Source organism: Cololabis saira, chromosome 3, assembly GCF_033807715.1.
Source record: "Cololabis saira isolate AMF1-May2022 chromosome 3, fColSai1.1, whole genome shotgun sequence".
NCBI lineage: Eukaryota > Metazoa > Chordata > Actinopteri > Beloniformes > Belonidae > Cololabis > Cololabis saira.
Window position 1 is genome coordinate 30,752,996 of NC_084589.1, and position 21,716 is coordinate 30,774,711.

The following is a 21,716-nucleotide window of genomic DNA, read 5'->3' on the forward strand; positions in this document are numbered from 1 at the left end:
ATGTGACTCGTAACCTTGCCATACCTTAGCTTCCACTGAATTGACGCCACTGAGTTTAAGGGATTTACTTTGTCTTGTTGTTCTCTTTATTTTCATGACGCCCCCTTTAACTTTTGCGAATTCAAAAGGAGAGCTGTGATTGGTCAGCTGGGGGCCCTTGTCAGCAAACAGCCAATCCAAAAACGAGCGCGCGGCCATGTTGAATTGTCAATATACTGATAGAAGAGACAAGAGTGATAACTTTTTTTCCTCTCGGAAACATTAAATACCAAACTTACTTGAACTGCTGATTCAAGTTTAAGTCCGAACGCAGCGGGTAAGTCTCCAAGTGTGTGTACCAAAGTAAAGGTATATCTATGTGTTTTTGTGTTATTGTTATAGGTGATTTTCATCAGACAGTAATCGTAACTCAAACGAACAGAGCAGTGAAGTGTACGGGCCAAACACCAGCGTGCTAACCGAGCCACTAGTTTGTGTGAGTTAAAAAGCAACCAGAACTAGCAGGTGTTTTATAAAACCTCACACGGTCACTTTATTGATGTGGTTTCCAAATATAAAGTTATGAAGCAAAGCCACTGGAAACAAGATTTAAAATTGAAGTTAGCGGGATGACAAAAGCCACGTTGCTGTGTGTGAAGCGCAAATCGACGCAGTCCTTACGGCGTAGCGTACGGCGTAGGTTACGCGGCGACGCGCGGGGTACGGTGCGTTTCGCCGCGTACCATACGGCGTAGGTTCTGCGTTGGTGTAACGCGGAACCATAAATCAGCCGTTAGGCTCGAAATAGCCGCGATGCAGAAACTTTTCTTTTTTTTTTTTATCGCTGTTAAAAATGATAACAGGGTGTCATTTAATTAAGAGACCCAAGGATCAGTTTTATAGATGTTGCTTGCCAGATATCGACTAACTTTCATCGTTACGTGGTCTGTTATGATGTCAAAGTTGTTGTCCAGCTTCATAGTCTCATTTTGTTTTTGTTTAAATATTCACAATATGGTAAAATATTGCATTTTATGTGGCAGTTTTAAAGTATTTCTTATTTATGAGGTTATTTGAATAACATTTGAGATTTGAAATCCACTGTATGAAAATTTGAGACATTTATACAAAAAAGTGTCCTTTTTGTTTGAAAAAAGATGTTTGGTATTATAGAGTATTAAAAGAGAAACTTTTTATTAAAAGTTTCTCTTTTTTAACAATTTAGGCAAAATAGCATTAGATTGGTTTGCTAGTTTTCATTTTTCCGCACACGCATGATAAATATATATTTGTATGTATGTGTGTGTAGATGTATGTATATGTGTGTTTACACATCATGTCTTAAAATAAGAAATCGGTAGGATAAGTCTGTTAAACCCATGAGTTAACAAAATGTTCTTCATCTTTTGTTGTTAAAATGATTGTGGTACTATAGGGTGCAAAGTTTTTTTTTTTTTTTAATGTTTGTGTTTTGTTTTTTTGTAATTTCCTTGTAGCTACAATAAATAACCACCCCTGTTGTTCATTTTTTTTTTTTTTACAGGCAATGGGCATCTCTTTTTCTTTTTTGTTGATCAGCCATTTCCAAAGCACTTTGCAAGCTGCCATCTCAACTTCTTTTTTTGAAAGAAGCACAGGAAACCAGAACAAGACGAGACATGCATTTGAGCACTCGCTCTAAATTGGAGATTGAGTCTTGCCGTGTTTAAGTAGTTTTGTCATGATTTTGTACATGTTTCCCTCTATAGTTAAACCAGTGATAAGCTCAAGCATTCAAGTTTTGGGACTTTGTTAAAGTATGAAATCATATTAACTTGAAAAAAAGATCAGATTAGTTAGTCTCCATTTTGAATGTATAATAAAGCATCTAAAATTAAACTGCAAACAACAAAAGAAAAACAAACTGGTTCATTTTAAGGATAAGAACACACTGAAATATTCTTTCAAAGAAATATTTGTTTTGATCTATTCTCCCTATTTATATAGATATTTATCTCTCCCTTTTTGGAGAGTTGTAAATAGAAGATATTCATACTTGGGTTTCTACACTCTGACATCTGATTGTGTACAGTTTGTTTTTTAGGCAAGAAGTATAAGAAAGAAAGTTTGTTCCAACTTTTTTTTATTTGATACTCACTCACACATTAATCAAAACAAGACAATAAAAAAGAGGCAGATATAAATATTACACACTGTGAAGAATCGTCAGTAAAAGTGTTGAACCCATGGCTACTGCAAGAACAGCAAACCCATCACCAATGATTGGACTGAACAGACCAGCAAATGGGCAGCTCAGGGGACAGTCCAAGCCGGCTGGACAGCAGTCAGGACTTTGTTCAACTGGCCAACAGCCCAGTGCCCTCCAGAGAAGGAGCAACATTCCTCAGAGCAGCGGAGGCATCAAGTAAGATACTCTTTAGATTATTTTTATTTATTTTTTAAATTCAGATTTGCAGCTCACGCTATCTTAATTGATACAGGAACCTCCATGAAAAGCCTTTGTTATGGCTCCCAGCATATCACTTTATCAAAGTGTTTAAAGGCAGATGGTCTTCTTTAAAGCCTTGCCTGTTTATTTGCCATGATGTCATCATGCCTTTGTCAATTCAGTTCTTTTTTTTTTTTATCAGGAATTTTATCATAATAATTTTACAAGTCCTAGTTATTTGAGTTAAACCAGCACTCCAGATATGCAGTAGTTAGGGCTGGGCGATATGGACCAAAAGTCATATCTCGATATTTTCTAGCTAAATGGCGATACTCGATATATATATCTTGATATTTTTTCTGTGCCATAATTGGGGTTTCACCCAAAGCATTATAGCATAGCATCTCTGTTAGCTTCATTTTTTTCTGAGGCAAACCCTTAAAAAAACAGTCAGTTTTAATAGAAAGCCTCGTGCCAAATGTCACACAGGTACCTTTTATTAACAGAGGTCTGCACAATATCAAAATGTATAAAACAAATGAAATAAAAATAAACTGCCTGCATATATAGAACAAAAATGCTTCTTGAATAAAATAAAACAAATATCCCTTTCCTGCATAACAATTAAATTCAAATACACTGTGCAATTAATACAATGTAGAACAGGCAGACTTTTCCACTGAGGTTGACAGTTGTGCAAATAACAAAACATTTGTGCAAATCTCAAATAAAACATTCAAGTCAATTTGTCACAAAATAAGCTATATCAAAATCATTAAAAAAAAATTATTCTTTTTAAAAATCGATATAAACGATATTGTCTCGTACCACATCACGTTTGAAAATATATCGATATATATTAAAATCTTGATATATCGCCCAGCCCTAGCAGTAGTCTATTGCAAATTAAGAACAAAAGAGATTCAGGTTTATCCACAGCCAGCATAAGCTTGTATAAGGGTATTACATGAGCCCCCACCACCACAACCACCACAAACAAACATATCAGATCAAATGATATTAAGAGGTTTAGTCACCAAATGTTGGGGCATTACATGATAGAAATCTTTTTTTTTTTTTTTTTTTAATGGGGGGGTTCAATGAGTTGCAGTCACAACAGAGCCTATTGTGAACTTTTTGTTGTTTCTTTTTTTAAACAGTGTAGTTATTTGTCTGTCTATTACCCAGCTGTTCACTGGTTCACCAGAAGTACTGAGACATTTGCTGTTGTCACTAGAAGCTAGGTCATCAAATACTTACTGATGAGTGAAGTATATAGTAGAAACACAATATTGCTATGTAATAAAATAAGACTGATTTCTATGTTGTTGTTTTATTGGTTGTATAGATTTATTGTAAGCTCTTACAACTAGGTTTGGTGATGACTGGAAGAAGTGCCTGGATCTTCCTCCAAAAGACAACAGGGTACAAACTACGGTAAGTGGGTTGTTGGCAGTAACAGTAATGATTTTTCACATTTTCATACAATTCTTTGAAGTGCTTGATTGCCTTCTTCACACTTTGTTTTAAAAAAAATAAAGTTTAACATTTTCTGACATCTTGCTTTTAAGTGCTTTCGATAAGTGTTGAAGAAACCTTCACCCCTCTTTTCAAATGACTGCTGAAGTTGTGGGTATACAATGGGAACAGCTCTGATCAACATAGCCAGATTCACTTGTTAATTTATTAGTGGTGTTGCAGATCACTTTACCTTTACAACCTTTAACTGACACATCACATGGAGGCTATGAAACTGACTGCTGTAAGTCATTGAGATGACACTTATTGATTCATTCATTTTTCTTTTTATCATACTTCTATTTGTCTGGAAGACAGTTGGCAGCTTGCTCTGTGTGTTTGTGGACTTCTGTGGCCCTGTTTACACGGAGCAAAAAACGGAGGCGTTTTCATGCGTTTTGGCCGTTCGTTTACACGTAAACGGAGCTCAAAGCCCCCAAAAACGATCATTTTTGAAAACTCCGGCCAAAGTGGAGATTTTCAAAAACTCCGTTTTCACGTTTGCTTGTAAACGGAGGAAAACGGAGATTTAGGCTCAGAACGTCACATTATGCAACAGAAACGTCACCAGCATCATTTGTGCGACCCGTGTTTACAATTTGTTTGGCCACCGTCAATATTTTCTTTTATTTTACCTGTTTTAAATTCTAAAGTCACACTTAAAAGTAACTCCACTTCTCTGTCACTCCAAACGAAAGACTCTCGTTCCGTCTTGGAAGTAACTGGCAGTCAAGGCTGATTTATGGTTCTGCGTTACACCAACGCAGAGCCTACGGCGTAGGGTACGCGGCGACGCGCACCGTACGCAGGCTACGCCGTCGATTTAACGCGGAACCATATTATTCAGGCTCCACACGTGTTGATGTGTTGTTTTTCTCCATGATTCCGATTGGCTTGCATGACTTTACGCTTCTCGTTACACTGCCCCCTGCAGGTTTGGCTGCTCATAGCACCTTAACAGCGTTTTTCATGTGGGTTCGTGTAAACGAGGATATTTTTGAAAACGTAGAGGGGAAAATATCCGTTTTTGTAAATACCCGGCTATGTGTAAACGTGGCCTTAGTCTATTCAAAGATAGTGCACCCCCCCAACTGAGGTGTTTCTGCTGTGTTTCCCAGGATGTGACGTCAACAAAGGGAAATGAATTTGAAGATTACTGCCTAAAGCGGGAACTTCTAATGGGGATCTTTGAGATGGGCTGGGAGAAACCCTCCCCTATCCAGGTAAGAAAAAGTCACCAGAATTTGGATGCTTTTGTCTGATGGGAAGAGATGGTAATTTTAGGATTACGATTTCCTCATGAACCTGTGGAACTCCTATAATTAGCCGTTGACCCATCTCATGATGAATGTTTGTTTTAGCTGTAAAACTGTAACCAATAGAGCTCAGAAAGAATGTCCTTACTTTCTTTACATCCTTTTCTAACATATCGATTCCAAACAATGAATTTTGTTACTAGATGTCATCCCTCTATGAAGACCATGCTGTCGGGAATGAGCACTAACTAGATCCTATTTTTATTTGATGCATCTCAACTTTGTCCACTGTGGTAGTGGGGTGATAATGTGATGTACTTTCTTCCTCTATATCTGGACAATAAATTGTGCCTTTTTTGGTATAAAATGTGTTTATTACCAGACCTCCTTGTAATATGTTAATATTTTGGACATGCCTCCTCTTTTACATGTCATTCGTAAGGCTTTTTAGTCCAGTTTAAATAAGCTGTGTGTACTCAGAGAATCCTGCTCATTTGCTGACTTGACTTTGTCTCTGTGCCTAAAGGAGGAAAGCATTCCTATAGCTTTATCAGGCAGAGATATCTTGGCTCGGGCCAAGAATGGAACAGGGAAAAGTGGAGCCTACCTCATCCCCCTCCTTGAGAGGATAGACCTAAAGAAGGATCACATACAAGGTGGGTTTCTGTTGTCTGTCCATAAGCTATGTACTGTTAATAGCCGTTTCATCAGTTTCATTTAGGGCTGTTCGATTAATCGATTTTAAATCGTAATCGCGATTATGTAATTAGAACGATGTTAAAATGTGAAAATCGCAAAATCGATTTTTCACTTTTTTTTTTTTTTTATTTTATTTTATTATTTTTTTTAACCTTGTCTGCACACATATTAATGATTGATACCATATTAATGATTGATGGAAATACCTCTCAATACCTGCGACAAGTGCCCCATTGGAGAGGCTCTTTAGTGTAGGAGGGGGCGTTGGAACATGCCACCGGGCATCCCTCAAGCCAGATGCCGTAGTCCGGCTCGTGTTCCTTGCAAAAAACTTGCAAATGTGAATAGCAAATGTAATGACTGACATTACACACCTCTACCTCCTTCATGGGTTGCATTATTATTTAGCATGCAAAGACCCAGTTTAGTTTAATTAGAAAATGTCTTGTTTTATTTAATTGGAAATATAACTTACTGAATGTTTGCAAGTGCTGATTTGCTGATTTTTTTTTTTTTTTTTTTTCAGAGATAAAATATATTTTATTATATTTTTTAAAACTTTTTTTCAACTTATTTTACAGAGTTTTGCACTTTATTCATTAATTTTCTGTTTAATAAGAGCAAAGTTTGCACTTAAAGCCCAATGGGGCAAATGTTCAATAAAAAAACAGCATATTTGAAATCATTTCTTTGCCTTTTGTCAATTCACAAAATAATCGTAATCGAAAATCGCATTTTCAGAGAAAAAAATCGAGATTTTATGTTTGGGCAAAATCGAACAGCCCTAGTTTCATCCTTCTGTGATTGAGGACGGGTTTTTTTTTTTTTTTTTGTCTAGATGTGTACAAACTTTCTCTCTGTATTTCATCAACCCTCACATTTCATCAGCCCCTCACATTTGTGTCTCCATCCAGCCATAGTGTTGGTGCCAACAAGAGAACTGGCCCTTCAGATGAGCCAAATCAGTATTCAGCTCAGCAAGCACCTGGTAGGGCTCAAAGTCATGGCTACCACCGGTGGAACCAACTTGAGGGATGATATCCTCCGCCTGGATGAGACAGGTTAATGTTCAAGGCGATTTTATAAAGCCTGTTTTATATTATAGATAAAAAAATATTTTGTATTGCTGGTTAACAATATGCATTAACTATGTGTAGCAACCTGTTTTTGAGCGATACTTGATACAATAATTTCCTTTTGACAGTAATACAAGCAGAAATTTGTTGTAATATGCTGTTTGTCTCTCTTTCAGTTCATGTAGTGATTGCCACACCAGGCAGGATACTTGACTTGTTAAAGAAGGGTGTGGCAAAGATGGATCTGACACAGATGATGGTGATAGATGAAGTGAGTTTAGAACTCTATAGATGTATTTTTCCTAAATGTATTGTGACTGTTTATCTTTGCACATGCTAAGCAGTCTCTCCTCTATTTCTAATATCTTTTATGCAGGCAGACAAGTTGCTGTCTCAGGACTTTGTGATCCTGATTGAGGATATCATAAGCTTCTTCCCAAAGAATCGTCAGATTCTGCTTTACTCTGCCACTTTCCCCATAAGTGTCCAAAAATTCATGGTGAGAACTCCAACAGCAACTACGATTCACCACATTTGAGGCCTTTGTGTTATCAGGTGTACATGTTGCAGTATTAACTTCAAAATTAAATTGTATCTTTAATCAGAATCTGATTTTGTTACATTCTTTTAAGGTTTGAAAAGCTGATTTATTTTAATGTCTTAGTATATGATGCTTGAGGAGTTTATATACAAAATGTTGTCAATTGAACTAAACTTTAAAATTTTTCTAACATGTGGAGGACCCCACTCATGCATGAGTTTTTACCTCCTGTTTCTTTCACTGTTTTCTCAAGGAGAATATTTAATTGCTTATTACAGTTTTATATCCTTTTTTTTTTTTTTAAACCAATATGTGCACTGTAAAATGCAATAGAATAGAAAAATAGGTCAAGTTTGGGGTTTTGTTGGTTTATTTCATTTCCTAACTGAAAGGTTTTTGCCGCGGCTGAAAGGTTTATGTTGCATGCCCTTCTTTCACAAACTTTCACTTTCACCTTCTGGCCCCCAAAAAACATGTAGTGTGCTAGAATTTGAGTCGGTGATAAATCTGCGCCATTTACAACACTTGCTTCTTTTGGTGTTTTTATGTAAATTACTTTGTTACCCAGGCTTTGGAAAGGTGTTATCAAAACAACTTACTCCGTATATATTTGAAGTGATACATTTATTAAAACAAAAAAAACTGTTTTCCAGAACAAGCACCTGAAGAAACCCTACGAAATCAACCTGATGGAGGAGCTCACATTGAAGGGCATCACTCAGTATTATGCCTATGTGACTGAAAGACAGAAAGTTCACTGTCTTAACACGCTTTTTTCTAGGGTAAGTGTTCAAAGCATTCATCTTATTAAAGCTTACAAGATGCTATACTATGGCAAGAGTGTTTTTCTTTTTTTAAATGTACGGTATGTGTGTGTGTGTATGTGTGTATATATATAAATAAAGAGGTTTTATGCATGAATACTTTTTTTTTTTTTTCTTGTTAAATCAGCAAGTTAGCCCATTTTAGGACCAAGTCTTTCAAATTTGTTTAATATAATCTTTTTTTTTTCCATTTCTCTGTAAAGGATAAAAAAAACATTTTGTTAACCTGTATTTTTCTGTTACAGCTGCAGATCAATCAGTCAATCATCTTCTGTAACTCCACCCAGAGAGTGGAGCTCCTGGCAAAGAAAATCACCCAGCTGGGCTATTCATGCTTCTATATTCATGCAAAGATGATGCAGGAGTACAGGAACCGGGTGTTCCATGACTTCAGAAATGGCTTGTGCAGAAACCTCGTCTGCACAGGTAAATGAAGTACTTGATGCGTCAAACCTCAGATTAACTTTGGGGAGGTTAATTAATAGCATTTCTTTTTTTTCCTCTCTTGTAGACTTGTTCACTCGGGGAATTGACATCCAGGCAGTAAATGTCGTCATAAATTTTGACTTCCCCAAAAATGGAGAGACCTACTTGCACCGTATTGGCAGATCAGGTAAAGATCAACATGCCATATTCTTAACAAGTTTTCTTTACTTTTTTTTTTTTTTTATATAATTTATTTTTTATAATCTTTACCACTTTGAAAATCTGTCATACCCAAGTTGAATTTTGGACACTATTCCACACTTTTATATATGTTCGCTCTCCTTTCTCAAAGGACGTTTCGGTCACTTGGGGCTGGCCATCAATCTGATCACTTCAGAAGATCGCTACAACCTGAAGGCTATCGAGGAACAGCTGATGACCGACATAAAGCCCATCCCCAGCAGCATTGATAAGAGTCTGTATGTAGCAGAGTTTCACTCCATTGACCCAGATGCCGATGATGATGATGAAGGGGGTGCATAAACTTAAAAAAAAAACAAAAAAAACTGGGAGCAGCTTTAACAAAAGGTCAGTTTTTCTAAAGGCTCAAAACCAGCCTTGATTGGAAAATAAATATTTGAAGTTTTTTTTCTATTCTTTTTTTCTCCCCCTATTAAACGGGTCACACTTCATCTATTTCCATTACCCATCTAAAAGCAAAATATTATTGTGGGTTGGTGCTCAACTTTCTGCATACCTGATGCTAAACTGTACAAAACTGTCTAGACAGTGATGAGTCAAGAAGTTCAGCTCATTTACGTTTATAAAACAGAAGAGAACTCGCACAAAGTAAAGTAAACCTCTTTTCCATGTCAAAAATTGACCTTTATCTGCATATCTGTTTTGGAGAAAATATGCAGACATTAGCATGCTTTGATGCTAATTTACCTTGGGTGGAAGACTTCTTTTTTTTTTTTTTTTTTTTTAATATAAATTGTCTGACATTTGAATGATATTGTCTAAAACTGAACTATTGTACTTCATTATTTTGCAGTATGTGAAATCTGCAGGTGGTGGATCATGGTTTTTCAGTCAAAAACAAAACCTAAGTTAGAAGTAAATTATTAGTTGAATTTGTTATGTTATTAAATTTGTTGAAGCAGCTGAGTTAAAATCAGTTCATCTGTTCATTTTCAAAAATGTTTGAAATTGTTTGAATTGGTACCCAGTATATTTCATAATGTTAAATGCATCAGAGCACTCAAAGGATAGCAAATACTTGCAAATGGATCCTCCCCTCAAGAAAGATTAACTTCAGTTTTACATGTTTTTAAGGCTTGTCCTCCTTGAGCTGTACAACAGTAGTCGGCTTAGAATTAGACAAAGTGGATCAACACTTGCTGCCAGCTGTCTGCTCTGCAAGTTTAGGGTTGTGAGAGCAGCAGCTCATTCACGCTTGAATCAAATTCTAATTGTTTTCTTTACTTTTTCAGGAGAAATGCAGCAGCTGGCATTTATCATACAATATTGGCTACGCATCACACAAGATGTCTGATTTCCTTTTTCTTTATTTTAATTTTTATGACGCCAGTAAAATAATTTAATTTGGGAGCTTGTTGACCATGCGTATAATAAACTTGCATCATCCAGATTGGAAATGCCACTTGAATACTCGACCATTTCAACTTTGTGCAACATTGTTACTGTTTACAAAACTTGTACTCTTGATAAACGGAAATACTTTTATTTGGTGCTTTGCTTTACGATGGTTGATATCAAATACTATCCTTTTTAAGGACGGTACAGACCATAGATCGGTAATGTTTACATGCTGTTGAAATCATTTTTAAGCATGTTAAAAGTAAGCTGAACCATGAATCAAAGCTACACTCGTACCCTTTTAATATGTCAGCAACACTTTCAGAAGCAGTGTTTTTTTTTTTTTTTTTTTTTTTTTTTCCCTCAAACTTTCTGTTGGATTTGTGACCTTGGAGTACACTGGACATATTGAGATATGAATGACATGCTCTGTTCTTTTGTGTAATAATCTTCTTAAAGACCTACAAAGGTAAACTGTGACAAAAAAAGTGAATGTGACACATTTTCCACAGCAGCCATTGCAAAATGTTGCATCATTTTTCAAAAGCGATAAGGTATTTACATTTTCTTAATCTTCCCAAAACATCCATTTGCAGAAACGGACAAAAGCATTTCTCTTTTTCTATATTCTGATGTTGGATCTGATGTGACTGCATCTTGAGGTTGTTTTAAGTTGCTGCCTAAAAAAAATTCTGTTCAGATAATTGCATCAACAACCAGGCGACATCTGTTTGCTATCATTTCTATTGCTCAGGTGCTTATGGCAGCAATGATCAAAATAAGGTAAATGATTTAAAACAAAATCCACCAAAAGGGAGACAAAATTGCGTATATTATCCATTGCATACAGTGAAGTTAGTCAAAGAAAACACATAATTTGGTTAAGTATCCAGTGATGCTCCAACCACAGAGCAAGTGAAATAGTGTTGCTGATAAATAACTAAAGCAGATCTTACTAGTAATGCACGAGGGCCCTTGGTTGACGTGTTAAAACCGTTTAACTCGTGCCTCAGTCCCATTTCTTTGCCTCAACCCTCCACTGCCATTTTTCATTCTGCTGTGTTGGGAGGTTGACCTTTTTTCTTTTTAGGATTAAGACCCACCTGGGTCTAATTGGCCCATCTGTCCCCCTTTTAAAAGAGCTGTTAAAGGAGGATTCCATCAGAAAAAAGGCCACTATGAGCTACCAAGCATGAAGATGGATTGGAAAGACTTGAGACTGGACATTATACTGTATCTTCCTTTGCCATGAAGTGCCTTGGGCTGACATCGGATTCCCTATATTACCTTTGCTCCTGTCTGATCTCAACAATAACTGATTGTATTAGAATTTTCAAAACCAAGTCCAAGTACCTGTTTGAACAAAACCGGAGACATGTCAAGCTTGAACAACGTTGCCTGGGACTTAACCAATTATCGGATGTGAGGATTTACATCTAACATTGAATAACATTTATGCTGGTTTTTTTTGTTTTTTTTTTACCCCCTCTATATCTATTGGTGGATGATGAGCTTTTAAAAACTTTGGTTCAGAAATTTGGCACTATAATAGATGTCGGTTTAATTGAGCTTCAGTGGAGGCAGCACTAGTGTAAGAATGAAAAAAACCAAACAAAAAAAAAACTTAAATTTAAGCTGTAAATGGTTTTCTCAGCACTGCATTAAATGGTATAATTAAATACCTCAATGAACTGAGACAAGTGAGACTTTCTTTTGTAATGTGGATGTTTGTGCTTCAGTCAAATATAAAATAAAAAAAATTCAGCTGATGGACTAATTGTTTTGTTTTTTTCTTTAAATGTGTATTCTCTACGAGTTTTCTTTTGGTGGATATTTTATTTTGAGCAGCAAAGATCCTGATAAGATCAGAGTTTAGAGAAGAAAAATTCAGACCTGCTCTTCAAGGTTTATGTGGGATGATGACCTCTGTGCAGGAATTTTTTTCTAGTGATCTTATTAGGAAATGTCTGACCATAATACCTGAAATAATAGGATTCATCAGAAGCATGATTTGACTTTTGCTTTAGAGGCTTCATTCTCGTGGGTCCCCCTAAAAAGAGACTAAAAAAAAGTATTGTATCAGAACTATCACTATTTTAATCTGTAATCTGTTTCTATTAAAAAGTTTTATTCAGTTCTTCGGGAAACCTGTTCATTAATATCACATTGTACTAAATGTTATTATGCACTGTTTCCTCAGTTATTACATTCGTAGCCTTGCAGGTTTTGTAACTTGGTAAGTGAACTCAGGAGTACCCTTGGAATGTCATTCAGGCTGACATAAAGCGATGCCCAACGAATGAGCGTTTTTCTACGTCACCAGGATTGGGGCGGTCCTTACTGCAGCTTCAGCCAATAGAAATTGATCTGAGCGACCAACCAGCCAATCAGCGGCCAGTCCTGGGAAAGTGGGCGGGCCTTTGTGAACCACGGTCACGGACGCTGCAGTGAACTTTGCCGGTGCTGCGCTACCCCAGGGCCCTAACGTCCGCGTAAGTAGTAAAACCACAAATAATTTATATGGTCTTTTAAAGGCAAAGAGCTGCTTAATCGTGCCGCTTAGCCGCCTGTGATATTTTAAGTGACCGTGTGTGTGTTATATGGATGAACAGGTCTCGTGGTCGACTCCACATGGCTGCCTAGCAAGCCAGCTAACGCATCATCCCCACACTACAGGCTGATTTATGGTTCCGCGTTACAGCAACGCAGAGGGCGCGCGTCGCCGCGTACCTTACGCCGTACCCTACGGCGTAGGCTCTGCGTCGATTTAACGCGGAACCATAATTCAGGCTTAATAGGTTAAATGCTGTTATCTGATAATTGCTGCGTCCTCATCCCTAAAGGTGTCAACTGCAAGGAAACCCAATCTGAATCTGCTGTCTTTTGTTGTTGGTTAGATGTATTATGATCACGTACATGGTCAGAATCTCACTAAATTGGGCCTCAGCTACAACCGGCCATACAGCTATACTGTTATTGCTAGTACATGGTTACAAGGACTCCTGCAGCCTGCGAGTTAGTAGTAGTTGCATGCTTGACTAGTAGGAAAGCACCTTTGCTGCTGCCTTTGCTGAGTTGCAAGAATCTATTATGGAGGAAAACAAAACATAAGGAAAAAGCATGGTTGTGTTTTTAAATCACAAATCTCTCAGATCATTCAAATCAATGTATATTGTTATTTTACACTAACCTGCACTAGTGGTTTTGGTATCAATTACCATTATGGTAACTTTAGGGCTGGGCGATATATCGAGATTTTAATATATATTTATATATTTTCAAACACGATATGGTACGAGACAATATCGTTTATATCGATTATTAAAATAAAATAAAAATGTATTTTTTTTTTGTGATTTTGATATAGCTTGTTTTGTGACAAATTGACCTGAATGTTTTATTTGAGATTTGCACAAATGTTTTGTTAACTGTCAACCTCAGTGGAAAAGTCTGCCTGTTACTGTCTACATTGTATTAATTTAATTTAATTATTATGCAGGAAAGGGATATTTGTTTTATTTTATTCAAGAAGCATTTTTATTCTATATATGCAGGCAGTTTATTTTTATTTCATTTGTTTTATATATTTTGATATTGTGCAGACCTCTGTTAATAAAGGAACCTGTGTGACATTTGGCACGAGGCTTTGTATTAAAACTGAGGGTTTGCCTCAGAAAAAAATGAAGCTAACAGAGATGCTATGCTATAATGATTTTGGAGAAACCCCAATTATGGCACAGAAAAAATATTGATATATATCGAGTATCGCCATTCAGCTAGAAAATATCGAGATATGACTTTTGGTCCGTATCGCCCAGCCCTAGGTAACTTGTAAGTTAATTAAATGACTGCCTGTCTCCCTGCCTGCTGCACCTTTCAGTTTTTTAATTGTATATATGTTAATAAGTGCCACATTTGTTTATTTACTGTTTGCTATTTTTAAGTTAACAGTACAGTGAGTGAAATAACCAGAGTCAAATTCCTTGTCGGGCAATGTTCAAACTTCTGCTGATTCTGATTCTTCTGATTCTCATTTGTAGTCTGTTACAGTGTCAGAGTATGGGCAGTGTGTTGGCTGCCGCGTCCCCCAGTCCTGCTCCAGCTGCAGCTGCAGCTGGAGGTGGTCCGGGGGTCCCAGGGCTGTCAGTCCCTCCTGGCTTCACCATGCCCCCGGTGTCGTCCGTCCCTCTAACAGCTGAGTCTGGCCTGGAGATAACAGATGCAGATTCCAAACTTCCAAACCCAGGCACATATGAGGAGTGCCACCGGAAATGTAAAGGTTAGATGAACTGTTAACATGTAGGATATTATTATTGGTGTACTTTTTAGTATTTACTGGACTTTAATTCATGATCTTGAGGTTCAGATTGCAATTACTTGTGTGATATTGTTTAAAATGTCATTTTATTCGCCATTTCCATTTTAGAGGTGTTCCCTATGCAGATGGAGGGGGTGCGATTAGTGGTTAACAAAGGCCTGAGTAACCACTTCCAGGTCAGCCACACCATAACCCTCAGCACCCTGGGTGATTCTGGTTATCGATTTGGTTCTACCTATGTTGGTAGCAAACAGACTGGACCAGCAGAGGTAATAGTTTTTCTTTTTTTTTTTTCCCCCAAATGATTTTAATAATCTTCTGAAATTAAGCTTACAGTTTTCTTCCATAAATCTGATCAGGAGAGTTGTGTTATAGTGTCTTTTTAAGATTTGTTTTTATACACATAGAATGGAAATATTTATTATATCTAAGTGTAGTACCACACAAGTAAAACGTGGTGGAAAAAGCTTGTCGAATTAAAGCATCATTGTTCAAAGCTGCTTAACAATCAGTTAAACCATTCTTCTCTAAGTGTACAGAAGCAAATCACACAGAGGCCCAACAGAATCTACAAGTATCCCAAGGCTTCTGTACCGCTGATTTTAAGCGTCTTTTAATAGTCGTTCATCTAAGGTGAAATATTAAAATTGTATGTATTGTTCCTCATAGTCATTTCCAGTCATGGTTGGAGATATGGACAACACCGGCAGTCTGAATGCCCAGGTCATCCACCAGCTCACTAATGCTGTACGCTCCAAAATAGCTATCCAGGTATGGAAACGTCCAAAGGGAACAGCCTCGCAGATTTGGTCCTGCAGAGTTTATGTTTAACATTTTTGTTATTGTTCAGGTAACCATTCATTTTTTTAATTCTTTTTTGTAGACCCAGCAGCATAAGTTTGTGAATTGGCAGTGTGATATGGAGTATCGTGGTCAAGACTTCACCTCTGCTGTGACGCTTGGAAATCCAGATGTACTCGTCGGATCTGGTATGACTAGACCTTTTTTTTTTTTCTCATATAAAGTTAATCCTTTTGTCCTAAAATGGCTTAGATTAATTAACTTATTATTTTTTCACCTTATTTAATAATAGCTCAGGTTCCAGGTTTGTCTTTTGAGTGCTTACTTGCTGAGACACAATTTTAATATTGTGTAACAGGAATGATGTAGTAATGTCAATTCCATAAAGCAATTATATAGGTTGAGCACAGCGTGTAGACATTTTGCATACGTTACTTAAAACTGTACGAAGATTTTATTTTATAAATAAAGACTGCCTCACCTACAGAAGATTTAAGACTTTCCAAGCCTATACGTTCCAAAGACCGAACAGGCTGCGTTTTGACTGCAGGATTCAAGTGATCCAATTTAAAGATTTATAATATCCATCCATCCATTATCTATACCCGCTTTATCCTTTGCAGGGTCACGGGGGTCTGCTGGAGCCTATCCCAGCTATTTTCAGGCGAGAGGCAGGGGTTACACCCTGGACAGGTCACCAATTCATCGCAGGGCCTTCAGATTTATAATATATTAGTTTTTTATTTGGGCGTGGCAGGGATTGGATATGGTCTTTGGACATGTAAATGGTGAAAAGTACATTGATTTGGATATTCTCAGATCAGTTCAGGCCTCATTCACGTGGAAATAATCATAAATGAATCTGACACATGCAATTGCGTTTGCTGTCTAAATATCAGATATCTGTCAGATAGATTTTCACACAACTGAGACGTCCTTGAAAATGTGACTGTGGCGAGTGACGTAAACACAAGTGGATAGACTACTTTTTCCTCTCAGCATTGAAACATACTGAATCCTTTTGAGACTTCCAACAATGCTTCAGAACGCAACGGCTTTGATAACATCCTCAGCTGTGTGTTTCACTACTTAGTTCTGTTGAAGTCATTGACTTGCTAAAAACCAACTGACAATATAGCAATATAAATCTTCATGCATAGTGGACCACTGAGGTTGGTTTCTTAATGCACTATTTGAAATGTGTCCATATTCTATTCCATTTGCATTCATTTCACTCGGCTGCATTTGTTGAAAGCGTGCGTGCGTGCGTGCGTGCGTGCGTGCTTGCGTGCATGCATGCGTGCATGTGTGTTAGAATCCAGAACCTGGACCTTAATGGGTCTTTAAATAAAAGGAATGATAATACATCAACGCACCAAGTCACTATTTATTGGGCCAACAATAAGTCACAATACAGAAGCAGTGCATGAAATACAAAATATTTCCAACAATTAAATAGCTTTTTTTTAGCCACCTTTCAGCAGGAAGAATTAGAAATAGTTAATATCACACAGAAAACAGTGTCACATCATTTGGGAGGAAATTTTTGGGTCGCCACCTCTTTACAGGGTTCTTAGGCTCATTAAGGTCAGGCTTTTGTTCATTTATACCTCTTTTGAGGTCAAACCGAAGCATTGCAGGCAGGTCGAGGTCTGGATCTTGGCTGGAACATTTCAAAACCTTAATTCTTTTCGTTTTCAACCACTCATTTGTGCACTTGGGCTCATCGTAGTGTTGGATGATCCATTCTCAGCCCAGCTTTTGCTGTGGGAAAGAACCTCATATTTGTCTTCAGATTGCCTTGGTATAAAGGGGAGTTGAAGGGGGGCAGCTACTGCAGCTCTGAGATGAGCAACGATCATCACCCCTTCACTTCCATGGTTGACAATCAATATTAGGTGTTTGCCAAAAACGGAACATAATATATCAACACAACTGTGAAGGGTTGTGTTTACACTTGAAACATGTAAACAATAGATTTTTTTTACAGGTATTGTGGTTGCCCACTATCTCCAATCAATCACACCAGGACTGGCTCTTGGTGGCGAGCTTGTGTATCACAGGAGACCAGGGGAGGAAGGAACTGTCACCTCCCTTCTGGGCAGGTACACAGGTAAAATCACATGCATAAATACTGTCTTGCATTAATATGTCTAATATTTAGCTGCCAGTACTGTTTGAACCAAGAACTGTTTAGCAAGTTCTGATTGATGAGGAACTACAGATATCCCACCCCCAAAAGTACGGAGTGGAGCAGTCTGTTGTTTCTCTCACCCACTGCTACTCAGAAGATTAGGATTACTGATGTCATGATTTATTTCCTCGTGATTTTGTATTTATTAATCATTCACTATTTGCTTCTGCAAAAAATTTTCAGTCATTTTATACCAGGGTGCGTCACTTTATCTCTGTGTTTTTGTGACGTTTATTGTTGAAGTTAACACACAGCCTGGTTTCAACACGCCAACTGCTCCTCTGTGATTCAGACTCAACAGGTTTAAAAAGATTACCAGTAATCATACTAGTTGGGATAATGGGTTTAAACCATGCCCTTTTTTAGTGTGTTGGAGACATTCAGACGGATAACCTCAGCGCTAAATTTGTGGATTCAGCTCTCTGTTTGAAATTGGTACTGTAATCTCAAGTGTTTCATTCATCACAGTGGATTCATTCTCGCTTGCATTTGTTTTTCTTAATGTGTTTGGCAGCATGGCTGTTGAAGATAATTGTTTGTTCTCTTCAGGTGATAAATTTGTTGCCACTTTAACTTTGGGAGGAGCCGGAGCTCACGCTACATACTATCACAAGGCCAATGACCAGGTACTTCATATCAGTAGAAGTGTATGGGGATGTGTTTATGTGAACTGTTGCAATACATTTCTCTTTCTTTTTCGGGGCGGGGTTGGGCAGTGGAGTCACATTGTTTGGTCCCTTGTTGTCTTAAAGGTATTGTGACATGAAAAACACATTTTTCTTGATTTTTTTTGTGTTTTGTTGGGTGTCTTGACATCAATTACACCCAAAAAACAACGAACTTTTAACATTCAGTGTATTGTGTGCTTTCTGGGATTTTCCGCATAACTATGCAAAAACGGCGCATGTGGTTTGGTGGCGGGCCGTTACGTATAGACCCGCTAAATCACCGCCCCACCCAGCTCCCTGCCTCCTCTCCTCTCCAGCGCACCATAAAGGCTGATTTATGGTTCTGCGTTACACCGACGCAGAACCTACGGCGTAGGGTTACGCGGCGACGCGCACCGTACGCTGAACCCTACGGCGTAGGCTCTGTGTCGATTTAACGCGGAACCATAAATCAGGCTTAACACGGAGCTGTTTAGAGCCTCTTCTGTTCTCATCACCGGAGGAAAACTGCTAAAAAAGACCCGCGGCCACTGACTGGATTTAAGATAAGGGGACACTGCTGCTTCGAATGCCTTTATTTTTAGGATTGTTTGCGGTGGACTACTTCGCCCTGCTGCTTTTCCGTGCAAGCTTCGCCTGTCGCTCCCGGCTTAACTCTCCGACGCCGCTGTTAGAAGAGGACCAGAGGACCAGAGGACTCTACTTCCAGTCGAGTCCTCTGGTCACGGACTTCATCCCCGGGCTGTAGTCGCCCTGTCTGGGCTGTGTATCGGTGTTTGTGGTTCGGTGTGCGCGCGTGTGTGTGGAGCGTTTTATAATAGATCCATGGTGTGGAGACGGCAGATGTGTGTTGCGGTTGGTTGGAGGAGGTTTGGAGGAGGAGCGGGGCAATGATTGACAGGAAAGGGGGAAAAGGAAGCGTTTTTCACGGCGCAAAAAACACCGTCATCTCCAAGCCAGGCATGGAGTACTGGAGTGAAGTTTTTCTTGTTACACCCTTTTAGACACATTTGAGGGATGTTGGCCAAGACTTTTAATAGTGTTAAAAGCATGTTAAAAATGATGTCACAATACCTTTAAGAATACTCACAAACTTGGATATACTGTAGAAAAACAAAATAAAATTTTCAAAAAAGAGGGAAAAAAAGCTTATTTTTAAAGCAGTTGCAATGTTATGCAACAGTATACAGACCTTAAATCATCTGAAGTCAGTTACGAGGCAGTTTGAGTAGCGAAGTAAAGTGGTTATTTAAAATCAAACCCAGTATTATTTTTCTTTCAACTGAACAAGTCATTTTTTTTCCCTCTTTCATTTCTTATGCTGCATTATTATATGAAAGAACTAAAGATGCAAAACCAGAAGTTCAAATTTCTTGGTGTACATATGCATTCACTTAGACTTAGTTTTATTTATACTTTAATTTCTCTGTTTTACAGTTGCAAGTAGGTGTTGAATTTGAAGCAAGCACAAGGATGCAAGACACTACAACATCCTTTGGTTACCAGTTGGACGTCCCCAAAGCTAACCTACTGTTTAAAGGTAAATACGGATACGATTACACCAGACTGATTTGTTTTGTGGGAAAAAAAAAAATATATATATATATTTCTTTTAATAAATGTTTCACTTTTTCATCTCCACCTCTGTAGGCTCTGTTGACAGTAATTGGGTGGTTGGGGCAACCCTGGAGAAGAAACTGGTGCCACTGCCACTCTCACTGGCCCTGGGTGCTTTCCTCAACCACCGCAAGAACAAGTTCCAGTGTGGTTTTGGTGTCACTATTGGCTAGAGATTCCCAGACCGACTGGAACCGGCTCACAGGCCACAGCTTGGACCGGCACAGAGACACACAGGAACCTGAACTACGTTTTAGGAATTGGATTCAGAGACTCTCTTACAACTGTGATATCTGAGGCTGACTGAGAGACAAGGACAATTACCAAGGAGCCAGAACTGGCCAAGCCATGCCTACATACTGTAGCACAAATGTCTTTCCTGTGTGGTGTTTTGTATAAACCGAGAGGCTAGAACGGTGTACATCAGAGGGCTTCAGATGACGCATGAGAGCATGTGATGTGAAATTCAAAGTAAGTGGTAAGACATAATATATGGTGATCATGTATGGATTGAAATAAATGTGATTACATTTTGTAAAACTGGCTGCTGTGGTTGTTAACTGGACAGAGGATTGTCTGCAAATCTACATCTGTAAGTTACAGAAGGATACTGTTTTTAGCCTTTGTTGCTTTATAAGGAGCGCTGTTTTTTTTTTTTTTCTATTACAAGAAGTGATTGGATAAAATGAAAGCTTAAACTTTACTGTAAATACTGGCTCAGGCCACACCACAGTTTGAAGACTACTAAATTACTCTGCTTCATTACATGTAATCTCTGAACATATGAGCTGTTTGTGGAGGTAGAAACCTGACTATTTCAAGGAAACTGCATCAAGTGGAAACAAAAGTAGAAACAATATTAAATCAGCTTAAAGTTTATTTTCAAATTTATTATGCAAAGACCATGTAAAAAGTTAAGCAAAATTACAATCTAATACAATCTAACAGGGATTGTGGGTCAAGAAGGGTAAAAATATGTAAAATGCACTAAATAGACCTGTAATCAGCAGTATTTAATTTTACTATCCATACCATACAATATACACAATATAATATTATATTGCAATTAATGATGTTTAATGATAATCAGCCACTGATGAGTTAAGATCATCATGGGACCACCACCAAATGCAAGCCATTACATTGAAGTCGTACTGTATGTTAAAGCGAAGGCATCTCCTTACACAGCACAAAGAGTAAGTCCTACTGTAACCCCGTCTCCTCGACTCGTAGTCCCAGGAAGCTACAGACTCGCCGATGCCTTCCCTGTAACAGGCGAGATGTGGACGGGAGATGAACATCAAAGCACCAAAACCATCAGCATGAGAAGAAAGGTGAGGTCAGGAGAGGCCCCAATGCCAGACGTGAAGCTAAAAAGGCTCAAGAAAATAAGTGTAGATTTGATTAAATAATATTTAGTATTAGATTAAATCGTGAGATCTTGCAGTGTGTATTTGACCACAAATAGATGATGTAGGCTATATAAATGCATTAAGGCTTGATGGCAAAAAGTCAAATTTTCACAACATGCACTGCTAATCTTCATTTTATTTGTCTACTAAAGCATTAATTATATATAAAAAAATAACTAGCCAATTTCACAGACCATATAGATCTATTTATTTCCGTAATAGGTTACAAACTGCATGTAGTTTGGTTTGCTGTTTTTATGAAAGTTTATGTAAGTGGAAAATGTGAGGAAATGCCAATACCTGTAGTCTTCTTGAGGTGTAGGCAACAGATGGGTGGGGGGCAGAATCCTGTAGAAATGA

The 21,716-nt window shown here is 37.9% G+C and overlaps 2 protein-coding genes across 3 annotated transcripts; both read left to right on the forward strand.

The window, feature by feature from the left end:
* Positions 1-189: 189 nt before the first annotated feature.
* ddx61 (DEAD (Asp-Glu-Ala-Asp) box helicase 61) lies at positions 190-12,119 on the forward strand. 2 transcript variants are annotated; one of them, XM_061717212.1, is made up of 13 exons: positions 190-316; positions 1,523-2,383; positions 3,781-3,844; positions 5,044-5,148; positions 5,708-5,837; positions 6,795-6,941; positions 7,133-7,227; positions 7,333-7,455; positions 8,151-8,279; positions 8,567-8,747; positions 8,833-8,934; positions 9,100-9,335; positions 10,241-12,119. In XM_061717212.1, the coding sequence occupies exons 2-12, from the start codon at positions 2,205-2,207 to the stop codon at positions 9,288-9,290; spliced, it is 1,446 nt and encodes a 481-aa protein (XP_061573196.1). In that variant the 5' UTR covers positions 190-316; positions 1,523-2,204; the 3' UTR covers positions 9,291-9,335; positions 10,241-12,119. The 2 variants fall into 2 exon arrangements, with proteins under 2 accessions (XP_061573196.1, XP_061573195.1); XM_061717211.1 differs by having other exon boundaries at positions 9,100-12,119.
* Positions 12,120-12,748: 629 nt separating this feature from the next.
* tomm40 (translocase of outer mitochondrial membrane 40 homolog (yeast)) lies at positions 12,749-20,484 on the forward strand. The gene is made up of 9 exons (XM_061718453.1): positions 12,749-12,838; positions 14,387-14,625; positions 14,773-14,933; positions 15,334-15,435; positions 15,548-15,653; positions 17,456-17,578; positions 18,209-18,285; positions 19,765-19,867; positions 19,978-20,484. Exons 2-9 carry the CDS (start codon positions 14,406-14,408, stop codon positions 20,115-20,117), a joined length of 1,032 nt encoding a protein of 343 aa, XP_061574437.1. The 5' UTR covers positions 12,749-12,838; positions 14,387-14,405; the 3' UTR covers positions 20,118-20,484.
* The last annotated feature ends 1,232 nt before the right edge of the window (positions 20,485-21,716 follow it).